The sequence below is a fragment of the Cavia porcellus genome, unplaced genomic scaffold, assembly GCF_034190915.1.
Source record: "Cavia porcellus strain 051 isolate PalLab524CR breed Dunkin Hartley unplaced genomic scaffold, mCavPor4.1 scaffold_15, whole genome shotgun sequence".
Taxonomy (NCBI): domain Eukaryota; kingdom Metazoa; phylum Chordata; class Mammalia; order Rodentia; family Caviidae; genus Cavia; species Cavia porcellus.
The window spans coordinates 4,703,782-4,716,874 of NW_026947498.1; the positions used below are offsets into that span (position 1 = coordinate 4,703,782).

The 13,093-nt window shown below is 41.7% G+C and overlaps 1 protein-coding gene and 1 pseudogene across 1 annotated transcript in view; both read left to right on the forward strand.

The window, feature by feature from the left end:
- Morc3 (MORC family CW-type zinc finger 3) overlaps window positions 1–13,093 on the forward strand; it is a 50,430-nt gene that overhangs the window by 7,079 nt on the left and 30,258 nt on the right. Inside the window, exons 2-5 of the mRNA XM_063224476.1 lie at window positions 6,959–7,031; window positions 9,519–9,651; window positions 10,627–10,840; window positions 11,421–11,569. Of these exons, the coding sequence (XP_063080546.1) occupies window positions 6,959–7,031; window positions 9,519–9,651; window positions 10,627–10,840; window positions 11,421–11,569 (569 nt within the window). The remainder of the gene's footprint in view (window positions 1–6,958; window positions 7,032–9,518; window positions 9,652–10,626; window positions 10,841–11,420; window positions 11,570–13,093) is intronic.
- Window positions 744–4,674, forward strand: LOC134470423 (eukaryotic translation initiation factor 2 subunit 2-like; annotated as a pseudogene).

The window sequence follows — 13,093 nt, forward strand, 5'->3', positions numbered from 1 at the left end:
GAAGCTTGCTTGTTTCTCAATTCTCGGCCTTCTGTGGGTATTTTCTCCGTGATTTTTCTGTTAACAGTGTCAGCCCAGCATCATCAGCCTGGCTGTGGCAGGCCGATGTCCTCACATTAGTAAACCAGTGTGCAAGGTTGAGCCTGCAGTGGAGTCTTCTGTGATAGTTTCTATTTTTGTGTGTGTGTGTGATTTTTTTTTTTTTTTTGGTGATGGTTCCTATTATCCAGCAATTCTTTGTGAAGAACCCGTCTTATAGCCTTCTTAGTTTTATTTTGTTGGAGTTTGTCAAGAGTTAACTCCATCTTGGTCCTGACAACTTTGAAACAACAGAACAGAGTTCTGCTTTTTCTGGACTTTTTTTTTTTTATAGTAGCTATGGTAATGAGTGAGGTGGTATCTTAGTGTATTTTTTTATTTGTGTTTCCCTAGAGATGAGTGATGTCAAACATTTTTTCATTTCCTTAGTGGCCATTTGTATATCTTTTTGGAGAAATGTTAGTAAGTCCTGTTGGGGTTATGTCTGCTCCAAAGCTTCATGCATTCCGAGGCTGGGCTTACCGAAGAAGATGGAGTTGGTGGTGGGCAGAGTTTCTGCTGGCTGGGTAGTAGGTAGGCTCTGGTTGGAGAAGGTGCGTCCCTGGACTATGACCTCACAGAGTGTCCCTCCCTCCCTGGGGGACCTCGTTTCTGTAAACTGCTGACTTGGACTGAAACTTCGGAGTGTTAGCCAAGGTAAAACTTACCTTTCTGTCATGAGTATTGGGTATTTCTTCCTAGCAGCAAGAAGATGGCTAAGATAAGCCATTACCCATTTGTTAACCTAGTTGTTTTGCTTATTTATTTATTTATTTATTTATTTATTTATTTTTGGTCTTTTTCGTTTTTATTGGTACCGGGGATCGAACTCACGACTGCCTGCTTACAAGGCAGGCACTTGTGCCGCTCAGCTAAATCCCCAGCCCCTGCTTTTTTATTTTCAATTTTCATTTATTTTTAATTTTTTAATTTTTTTTTTTTTTTTTTTTTTTTGGAGACAGAATCTCACTATGTAAAGAGGCTGACCTTTACCTCACTGTATAGCCTGGAACTCATACTTGTGTTGATCCTCCTGTCACAGCTTCCTGTGTACTGGGATTACAGGTGTACATCACCACATTTGGCTTGTTTAGCTTTGTAGTTGTTGAGTTGTAGGTATTCTTTATGTATTCTGAATATTAGCCTATTATCAGGTATTTGATTGCAAACATCACCTTTGGTAAGTTGCTCCCCCCCCCCCTTTTTTTTTTAATCGGAAGTGGGAGAGGACCTTGTGCTTTCCAGGCAGGTAAGCTGTAGGGGATTTTAATATATTCTGGATTGTAATCCCTTATATGATTGCATGTCCCTGGCCCCCTGTAAATTGCCTTTTTGGGCTGTCCTATGCATTGTTTTATTTTATTTTTTGTCTTTGAGATAGGGTCTCACTTTGTAGCTCATGCTGGTCTCGAATTCACAGCGAAATGCCTCCCTCAGCCCTCCAAGTGCTGAGATTACAGGTGTGTGCCACCACACCTGTCTGCCCTATGCATAATTTTAAATTTTGATACAGTTCAGTTTATTTACTATTTTTTTGGTGTGATTATTTTGAGACAGGGTCTTGCTATGTAGTTCCAGCTGGCCTTGAGCTCACTTTGTGTAGCTTAGGCTGGCCTTGAATTCTTGAGGATCCCCCTGCATCAAGCGCTAGGATTACAGTTGTGAGCCACCACACCGGGTTTATAGTTCAAAATTTAAGAGGTGGAGAAGTTAATTTTGGCTCATGGTTTTTAGAGGATTCAATCCATAGTCCACCTGGCTGAATGCAGAGAGGGCATGGTGAAAGTGACACTGGAAGGAAAGTGGCCTCTTCATGGTGGCCAGGGAAAGAGGGAAGCCAGGGAGCCAGACACCTCTCCCAGGTCACACCCTCAGTGACCACTCTTCAGACCAGGCCCCCACCCCAGCAGTGCATCGGTTCTGGTCAGCCATGAGCAAAATCTGTGGAGTAATCCCAGGGTCCATCCCTTCCCAACCCTACCTCTGAACACAGGAGGTTTTTAAGGACCATTTTCGATGTAAACCATGGCAGTGTGATTACTGGACACAGTTCGGGAACAAAGGTTCTGGGGATTTTAATTGCCTTTTTTTTAAGTTTCAGTCTATCTTGTTTCCATACACCCTGGCACATATGATTTAAAGACACAGAAGTCTGAGTCCTAAGCTTTCGTGTGTCTCTGCAGGTTCCTGACTGGTGCTGTTGGACTTGTGTCTCCTGCAGGCTTCTAATCTAACTCTTTCCAGGCTGTTAACTCGGTCCTCACAGTCTGCCTTCCCAGCCCCATCCTCCTGCTTTGGCTGTAGTTGCCCATCACTTCACTCTTTCTTTTCTTCTGTTTATGCTTTTTCTTTCTTTCTTTTTTTTGGAGTAGTTTCAGGAGGAGACAGAGGTAAATATTTCATGTATTTCGGCTTTCAAGTTTTAAGGATTTTATATTTGAGTAACTTTGAAAATTTTGTGACTGTTTTTGCTGACTTTAAAAGTTCTGTTGATTCTTTAAAGGTCTTTGTTTACTTCAGAGCATCTGATTTGTGTGTGTGTGTGTGTGTGTGTGTGTGTGTGTGTGTATACATGTGTGTGTTCTTTTACTGAGTATCCCAGTGGGGCCTGTGGTCTCTAATATGTTGTTTGCTAACATTTTCTCCTTGTGGATTGTTTCCCTTAAAAGTTTGGGTTTTGGATTGTGTCTCAGAAATAATTACCCCAGGGAATTGTGTGCTGTCTGATTGAACTACAGTGGGTCTGCATGGGGAATGGTTAAGACCCTTAGCCCAGGTGGAGGTGGACGTGCTGCTTTCTGTACACATTGGTGCATGTTTCCCCACTTTTAGGCCTGGAGACCAAAGCAGATGAACTTACCATTCGGTATGCTAGGGGAAATGGTTGCTTCATGGTAACGGTGTGATTGTCTTCTGCCGGTCAACTCTCCTTGAGTCACCATGAAAACCTAAACCTTTCTCTGATCATTTAAATTTTCATCACCCAGCGTGCCTCCTTTTTTTTAGTTCCTTCCTTATCTCAGATCCTTGAAGATTTTGCTTATTTTTGTATGAGCTCAGTTCTTCTTTTAAAGGGATATTTATAGAATTCTGTGCAGGCACACTTCCAAGTTTGCCAGGAGGGCAGGGTGTCGTCCCTTCTGCTGATATAAGAGCTAGTGGGGGTGCTTGGAGGGGTATCAGGAGGAGCCCTGCTGGCACCGGAGCCTGGCGCTGACCCATCTCACTTCCCATCTGTGCTGAGCCCACTTGAGCTGCAGCCATGTCCAGGAACAAGATGGTTTTTGATCCAATTTTGAGGAAGAAGCAGCAACAGCAGCAGCACCCACCACCCTTTATGTTAGATGAGAAAAGGGATGCCCCAACAGAAGTAACCCAGCCCTCAGAAGCAAAAGAAGTGGAGCCAGGACCAGCTGAGGACAGAGATGTGGGAGCTGATGAAGAGGACAGTAGGAAGAAAGATGCTTCCATGATCTAGATGACTGGAATTTCTTTAATCAAAAGAGGAAAACATGAAAAAGACATTTGATATTGGTGAAGCAGAAGAGGGTATAAAGGATCTTAAGATTGCTAGTGATATCCACAAGCCAACTGAAGCAGATAGTGTACTTGGCAATGAAAAGAAAAAGAATGTCAAGTTCGTACATGAGGATGATATACTAGAAAAAGGTGCAGCTTTAGAAGATGAAGACAGCAAAAAAGGTGATAGTATTTCATTCAGTACTATGTATGTTAAGAGCTACTGAATCAAGTGTTCAACATCATGAGGGAAAAGAATCCAGATATGGTTGCAGGAGAGAAAACAGAAGTTGTCATGAAACCTCCATAAGTTGTCCAAGTAGAAATCAAGGATGCTTCTTTTGTTAACTCTACAGATACCTATAAATTGTTAACTCTACAGATACCTGTAAACTGTTACATCGTCAGCCCAAGCATCTTGCCTTTTTACGTTTTTTTTTGGCAGAGTTGAGTACAAGTGGTTCTGTAGATTCTACAAGCAGTAATAACCAACTTGTAACCAAAGGCAGATTGCAACGGAAACAGAAAGTGTCTTAAGATAATATGTCGCTTGTCATACATGCTGATCATCAGGCACAATTCTGCAGAAGGACATCAGCGATATTTCTTACAGTGTGAAACTTGTCATTCTTTTTTTTTTTTTTTTGGTACTGGGGATCGAACTCACGACCTCACATTTGGCAGGCAGGCACTTATGCCACTGAACTAAATCCCCAGCCCAAACTTGTCATTCTTGATGCCGTGTTGCCAGGATCAAAACTGGCTTCCAGGCTGTTACAGGCAAGCAAGCACAGCTCCGTGCCAGAGTTCACTAATTTGTTAATCCCCACTGATTTCACAAAGCGTGTTCTGAGGAATTGGCCGGACATGTTTACCCTCGGAGTGGATATACCACTCTATCAAAAGCAAGATAGAAAAGCTGCCAGGTTCTTTGGCGAGTGGTTGATCTAGAATCTTGCTGATGTTCCAACTGTTGACATACTTAACTGCTTACTTAAACAACTCTTAGAGAAACATGATAGGATTAGAAGCTGCTTTTTAAAAATCATTCATAGACTTCTGTAAAACACAAGATAAGGTTACTATAACTGAGAAAAATAAAGGAATATATACTTTTTTAAATGCTTGTAATCTACATTCAGGAATTCTTCTAAAGATAGGTTGTACAGGGGCTGTACAGGGGTTTAGTTCAGCGGCGTAAGCACCTGCCTTGCAAGCAGGCAGTCGTGAGTTCGATTCCTGGTACTGGATAAAAGCGAAACACACACACACACACACACACACACACACACAAAAAAGGTAAGTTGTACACTAGTGAACTGGTACCATTGTCATCACACTTTGACAGGTGATAAAACATGAATCACAGAAGTGAAGCTTTTGCCAGAGGTTTAGCTCAGTGGCACAAGAGCCTGCCTGACAAGCGCAAGGTTGTGAGTTCAATCCCCGGTACAAAAAAAAAAAGAAGTGAAGCTTCTTGCTCAAGGTAACACTAGCGAATACAGTCCATCTGGAGTCAGTCTGTTTCTGTGTGTGTGAAAGTGTGTGCATGCCACATGGCCTCGGCTGCTCGGGGATAATTTTCTTTCTATCTAAAGACATGTAGCATTAAGAATTCCTAAAAATTTTCACCTACTTTTAATCCTCTCCCCCAAAAAGCCACTGTAGCATTTTCTTATTTCTTCTTGCCATCCTCTTTGCTGTTATGGAACTCTCACTCAGAAACGATGTGACCTTTTCAGATTAGAGTCAGTATGAAGAATGAAGGAATTAAATGAAAGCTGACATTCCTACCACCACACTCTGCCTTACATCTATATTTAGAATATCATGTGAACCTGGGATACCCCATTTCTGATTTCAGATTTCACCCTTAATAGAAATGTGGTTCATCAGTCACTTGTTTGCTGGCCAGAGGGTCACCCATTTCGATGCACGAGGGTCATGCCATTCCCTGACAAATGATAGGGAGTGTGGAGGAGTAGAAATTGGGACAGGAAGATTTTCTTGATTGCTGGCAGGCGGGTGTGTTCTCAGATGTATTAACTAGGAAAAAAACTTCTTGTGCAATTGAAAATCTGGAGGTTGAAACTCCCTCTAGAAACTTGTGGAGTGTGCTTCAGAAATTGACATGCACTCTGAATTTCAGAGTCCCACACAGATGCTCCTCCTGCAACTGCCAAGTTCAGTGCTTGTATCTAGGCCATTTAAATGAGTTGATTGCTAAGTGAGTTGTACACAGAATGTACAGAAACCATAGTATAGTACAGTATAATCAGCCAAAATTACAGTACCACATAAATTACATACACTGACAAAAAAGGACTTCCAGGCTTTATAAACAAAATACAGAACTGTCCAACAAGAGAGATGAGTTGTAAAACTGAGAGGTGGTTTCAAGTCTGACAGTCATTAACTAGATAGGGCATTAAGCAAAGAACATAGGACCTTGCAGATGTACGCGGTAGGAAGCCCCAATTGCATGTACTCCTGTTGACGATCAGTCTTCTGCAGGGTGCCGTTTGTCACAGGTATTACTTGAGCCTAATGCGTGTTGAATAGTGGCATAGGGGGTTGTCTGGAAGCAAGTGCAGCAGGAGGCCAGGTAGGCCTCTTTCTGATACCTGCTGACAGCAGCTGAGCACTGTGAATATCCTTGGCCTGTCTCATATTCTGACCTTGTTTCTAGAGCTCTTCACACTTAACACACACTTGACATACTTCTTTTCTCTTTCATTTCATGTGTGGGACTCTGCTAAAAACGAGTATAACAAATGCATGGAAATTCTCTGCATTTGATATCTACAACATTTGGAAAATTACACAGTTCCCTACCAAATGACATTGATTGGTATTTTCTGCCTTGCTGTATTACTAAGGGAAATCAGGATGGCTTACTGCACTAGAACTACAATTAACATTTGAAGAGTGTACAGATGCATACCACGCCACTGCTGGAAGTTAGACTACAGTGAGATTGGAGTATGCAATACAACCAAGTCAAAAGTGTGAAATACTAATGCAAAGCTAATACCCTAAAGAGAGAAGACCCTCTCTGTAAAGTAGTGTCTCAGAAGGGAAATTCAGAGCGGATGCTCCATAGATCGAAGGGGTTTCACTGGTCCTTTTCAGATCTTGAGCAGTTGCTGACGCCAACCCGTCCTGGTGTGTGAGCTGCCCCGTGCCCAGCAGCATTTCCCAGGAGTCTTTTAGGGCATGTCTCCCTGCAGTGAGCTCTTGAGTTACCATTGTTTAGTTTCAGTGTTGTTTAGTAGGGACAAATAAATTATATTAATTGGTTTTTGTTCTCTGAAGTAAGATCTGAATTAATTTATGTGAATCATTGGTTGGTTTGTTTCAGCTTTGCCCGAAGTTTTTACACACAAATTCTACTAGTCATACCTGGCCGTTCAGTGCAGTTGCTGAATTAATAGGTACGTAAATTGGCATTTCATATATACATTGCTTGCAATTATAGCATTAAAGTTTTTACTGAACAGTTACAGATTTGTACTGTAGGGGAAGATATATCTTGAGTGAGTACATGAATGGTAATGCTTACCTACCTAGCATGACAACTGTCCAGTGAATCTCAGAGTAATCCCCTCCCAGAGTTCCATTTTCTTTTTATTTTTTTTTATTTTTTAAATTTTTCAATTTTTTTTGTCTTTTTCCTTTTTATCAGTACCGGGGATTGAACTCATGACTACCTGCTTACAAGGCAGGCACTTACGCCGCTGAGCTAAATCCCCAGCCCCCAGAGTTCCATTTTCCAGCTATGTCCTAGCTCTTAAGATTTAACTTGTGGCAGAGGGCAGCAGGGGGGGGGGGTATTAAAAAAAAAAAAAAAAAAAAGATTTAACTTGCTGGCTGGTCCGAAGGTAGTGAGTTATTTCAATTGATTGTTCACAGTCAGTGCAGATTGAACTCCTTGTTCTACTCTTTTCCGCCTTCTCACTACTGCACTTGACTCGTCTTAAAAAAAATAAAAAAATAAAATAAAAAAAGATTTAACTTGCTAAGTTCATAAAGCATTTATATTGAAAATGCTTTGGCTGGTCCGATGGCAGTGGGTTATCAGAACTTATTACATCAGTGTCACTAAAGTTGGTATACCACCCCCCCCCACTGCTAAATTTGACTGGCTTTAAAAAAAAAGTTTTTATTTTGACTATAAATGTGAAAAATGAATATGCTTCTCAGTAGTGCTGGTGGATTCATTTTTCTGGTATTAGAGTCATTATATTCAATTTATAATAGCAAATTCTTGCTTCCCCTGACAAATAGGGTTCAGGTGATATTTTTCATAATTCAGAGTGAGTCTACTGTGCATTACAATTGTATCTATTTGTCTTATCTGTCCCCTCAGTACTTGAGGTTGAACCAAGGACCTTGCACTGAGTTACATTCCCCTCCCCTTTTATTTTTTATTTTGGGAAAGGCTCTTAATGAATTTCTAATTTTTCTCACTGAATTGGGCTTCTCCTGCCTTGGCCTCCCTGAGTGCTGGGATTGTAGGCATGCTGCCACACCTGCCTGACAGTCCAGTTCTTTTTTTTATGGCAACCTAAAGAAGCAATCTGTGGCTTTAATGGTCCTCTTTGTGGTGTGGTAAAGTTTTAAGTTTTTAGTGAAATACGGTCCTTCCGAAGTGATTGAAAAAAAGACTACTTAATTGTAGGCTGTGTTGTAAAAGGAGAGTTTGAAAGCTATTATTTATATTATAATACAGACTAGGTTATATTTCATTTCTTTATATTTATTATTTCATTTCTTTATATTTATTATTATTATCTTTGAGACAGGGTCTTGCTATGCAAAATTTTTTTTTTTTAAACTTTTTATCAGTACCAGGGATCGAACTCACGACCACCTGCTTGCAAGGCAGGTGCTTATGCCGCTGAGCTAAATTCCCAGCCCCTTTGCTGTGCAATTTTTCCTGGCTAGAACTCTAACCCAGGCCTGCCTTAATCTCCCAGTGATCCTCTTGGCTCAGCCTTCTCAGCCTTAGATGTGTGCACCACCATGCCTGGTCATAATATATTTCAATAAAGCTAGGTATGGTGGTGCAGGTCTTAATTTCTAGTACCTTGGGAGGCTGAGGCAGGATGAATCCAAGTTTCAGGCCAATTTGGGCAACTTAGCAGGACCTTCTCTCAAACAAAAACAACTGTAGATAGGTCAGTGTGGAGTTAATGGGGTTCACTTCCCAGTACTGGGGGAAAAAATTGAGGGGGGTGTGTACGCACACGCTAAATAAATAAATAAATAAATAAATAAATAAATAAATAAATAAAGTGCATGTGTATATATTTGAATATGTGGGTAGGTCCTGGGTAATTCTTGAATTCATTTTATTCCTGCCATTAGTCAGCTCTTTTCCAACTCGCAGTGTATTTCTTTATACTTACTCTGGGAGAAATGAATATGTTCAACAAGGATATTAATTGGGGGCATGCAGAGAGAGAAATGTGAAAGCCAGAAGCAGCTTGGGTTAAACTGACAAGGGCCACAGTTGGAGAACTTTGTAGAAGGTGAGTCTTCCGTCCGAATAGGTAGTGTGGCAGGCGGTGCTGCTTCTCGTGGATGTATTAAGTGCTGTGTGCCTCCCATAGCACTGCGTGGTGCCGCAGACACTGGGCTCTCAGTTGCCGTCAGGATTGTCGGCCAGTCTTAGCATCCCCGCGGGCAGTGACTTAGTGGCGGGTTCAGTGTGATAGGTGCCAGTCTGCTCATTGCCAACACTAAGTGCTTGGGAATATGGTTGATTTTGCTCTAGTCAGACTCCAGGAGCAAGCTCCTAAAACTTGCTTTTAGAGTAGTCTTAGAATATGATACTCTTTGCTTGCTACAGGTTTGTTCTGAACTAACTACTCTTTAAAATGCAAGCTCAAAATTTCTCAAAACCTTCTGCTTTCCAGATAACGCTTATGATCCTGATGTGAATGCTAAACAGATATGGATCGACAAAACAGTGATAAATGACAAGATCTGCTTGACATTTACTGATAATGGGAATGGCATGACATCAGATAAGTTACACAAAATGCTCAGGTATGTACAAGTGAGCCTGTCTGGGGGAAACCAGGGCTCTTAGTGGAAGGGTTTCATGTCATATCCTTAATTTTTGTTTTTTGAGTTGCAATCCCCACAGTGTGGTTAAGTCTCTTTTAACAGTCTTCCCTTTGTTTTATACATGGTAGATTGTCAGGTGGTCCCCATCTTTGTCATTTCCTCCTTTCCATGTCTGACGGACCTATAGTTCCAGCATTCCTTTAGAATTATAGAGTAGTGAGACTGTATCTGCTCTTTACACTTTAGGGTAAATTAGTTTTACCCAATATTTCTAATAAAACTTAGTCTTGGAGGGGGGTAACTTTAAAAGAGCTTGAGAGGTTGGGAAAACAGCACCAAGTAGTTAGAAGGCCTTGGACTGTAGGTTGTCAGTATGAATTAAATGTGCCTGAAATGGAAACAGAGATACAGCACAAGGACAGAAAAAGTAGAAGCAGAGATCTTTTATGGTCCCTTAAATATTTCTTGTGGTTCCAGAAAGTGGAGGTGCTCCCATGACTGATCATACCATTTAGGGCTGCTTAAGGGAAGAGAATTGTTCATGTCAGTGGAGGAGGTTCCTGGGTTGAGATCTCAAGGTCCTGCCTGCCCAGACCCTAAGCAGCCATTTAGCCAGGAGGGCATGGTTGCACATGCCTGTAACTGCTGTCACCCTTTGTCTGTGATGTAGCTGGGTGTCTTCATTGCGGAGACAGGGAAACAGGAGGAGACACTGAGAGAGGTCCAGCTTAGTGGCACAGTGCCTGCCTGGCAAATGTGAGGTCGTGAGTTTGATTTCGGGTGCATAAAAAGAGAGACAGAGAGTAGGAGTATTTTGCTTGACATTAATATAGCCAGGAAGACAGGCCAGCATGCGAGAGCCAGGCTTTTCACTTGGAATTGTATTGGCATGGATTTTTTTTAAAAAGTGAAGATGTAGGTGTTTGTCATTGAAATTTTTCATTCTCTTTCTAGCTTTGGCTTCAGTGACAAAGTTACCATGAATGGTCATGTCCCAGTTGGATTGTATGGGAATGGCTTCAAGTCAGGTTCTATGCGCTTGGGTAAGGATGCAATGGTTTTTACCAAAAATGGAGAAAGCATGAGTGTGGGCTTCCTATCACAGACCTACTTGGAAGTCATCAAAGCAGAACATGTGGTTGTCCCGATCGTTGCGTTCAACAAGCACCATATCCTTTTGCCTGTGAAATAGAAACTGTGGCCTAATAGGATTTTGTGGGCTGGCTTGAAAGTTTTGCTAATGACCATGAAAAGCAAGGTAGCTTCAGAGAAATGCCTTCTTTGTAAACACACTAAAAGATTTTGCATAGCATGGAATTAGTTAGCAATAAGAGAAAAATTGCTTGTTTTTTTAATGCTTCTTACATTCACTTGAAATTGAGTGGCCATTTCGTTTTATTCATTGCTACCTTCATTGATTCATCTTGCAGAACTCGGGGTCAAACTCAGGGTCTCGTGCATGCTAGTCAAAGTACTCTACCACTGAGCTATATCCTCAGGTCCAGGCCCCCTCACTCCTACTTTTTTAAAAAATTGAGGCAGGACCTTACTAAGTTGCCCAGGCTGGTTTTCAATTTGGCATCTTTCTGCCACAGCCTCTGGGATTATAGGTGTGTGCCATCGTCCTTGGCTCAAACTACCACTTTAAAACTTAGTACATAATTCAAGAAATAGTTTTTCTGTTATGTAAGTTTAGAGTTGGGTTTTTGAAAACGTGTTGTTGATATTAGTCTTTAACTCAGGTTGTACGGCAGATGATTAATTTAGCAGAATCAACAGCGAGCCTTGCTGCAATTCTAGAACATTCTCTGTTTCCTACGGAACAGAAGCTGCTGGCAGAACTTGACGCAATTATGGGTAAGAAGGGGACACGCATCATCATTTGGAATCTTAGGAGGTAAGTGTAGACCTCAGGTAGTTGTTGATCATTGGGGAAACAAAGCACACGTGTAGGATTGGTTTTCTCGCCTGTAGCTATCATGACAGTACAAACAGGCAGAGGTGCTCGCTGCTGACATTATTAATGACTTTGCTTCTCCAGAGGTGGTGTATTGAGGCTGCTTTGGCGTCAGTGTGAGATGGTCATATTGCTGTGATCCAGTCTCCAGTAGCACTATTCCGAACTGTTCTACCTCCCTCTCCTCAGAATCATGAAGAAGGAACTGAAGACGGAAGCCCAGCTGGCTAGGCCAGTTTGTCAAAGTTATGGAGAGAAGTCTTTGCTCTTTACTTAGAGCTACACGTGATCTTTGCATCTGATAAGAGAAGTAGTATAGTGAGGTTTTTCTTTTTTGAGACAAGCTCTTGCTCCATAGTTCAGACTGGCTTGTTGCATAGCCTAGCCTAGCCTCGGACTTGTGGCGGCAGTGGTCCTCTGAGTGCTGGGATTACAGATGTGCAGCTCCACACTTAGCTTGGATGAGAATTTTTAAAATTTTTATTTCTTTTGTCTTTTGAGACAAAAGGCAGAGGGACTCACTCTGCAGATAGGTTGACGTTGTAGTTCACACTGTAGTCCACACAGTTAGGTCACTTTGTAGTTCACACTGGCCTGGAACTCAGTGATCTTCCTGCCTCAGTCCCCTAGTGCTGGGATTACAGGCGTGTGACACGACACCTGGCTAACATTTATAGTTTTTTTAATCCTTGGAGGAAAAAAATCCTTCATAAATAAAACTTTAGAATTTAGGATTAATATGTAATATTGAGAGGTCAAAGGTATGTTGAATCATAGACTAAAGAACAATTAAGTTTAACCCTAATTAACTTGGAAACTTGTGCTTTTTCTGACCTGGTTCCCTTTTCTGTTTATTTCCTTTTTCTTTTTTATCTCCTTGCCCCTTGTATGGTAGTTTTTTTTTCCTCCCTCAATTCAGCTTTCTGTTGTAAAATAACTTCAGATTCATGTGTGGTTCTCGGAAATAATACAGAGATTGCCTGTACCTTTCACCCGGTTTTCCCAAATAGCACCCTTATGAAACACGGGTGGCAGCAGTGCTGTTGACAGTGACAGGATGCTGTTCTCCACACAGGATGCAGAGGACGCTTCTGTCCCACCAGGAATCCCTGTTGCTGTTTCAGAGCCACTTACTGTCTTCTGTCTCCACCCCTTAATTCTTGACAACCTCTAGCTATCATTTTGTCATTTCCAATAACATTGTATAAGTGGAACCATCCAGTGTGGGACCCTTGTTTTTTGTACTCAAAATTGAACTCAGGACCTTGCACTTGCCATGCAGGCACTGTGCCACAGAGCTGTATCCCTGGTCCGTGAGATCTTGAGATGGTATTTTTCACTTGGACATGGTTCTCTAGAGGTGCATCCAAGTTCTCATGTGTGTCAGTAGTTGGCTTCTTGTTAAAAGTGTATTGTGTGGACAGATGCCCACGGTGTCTAACTGTTGCTCACCTGGTAAAGGAC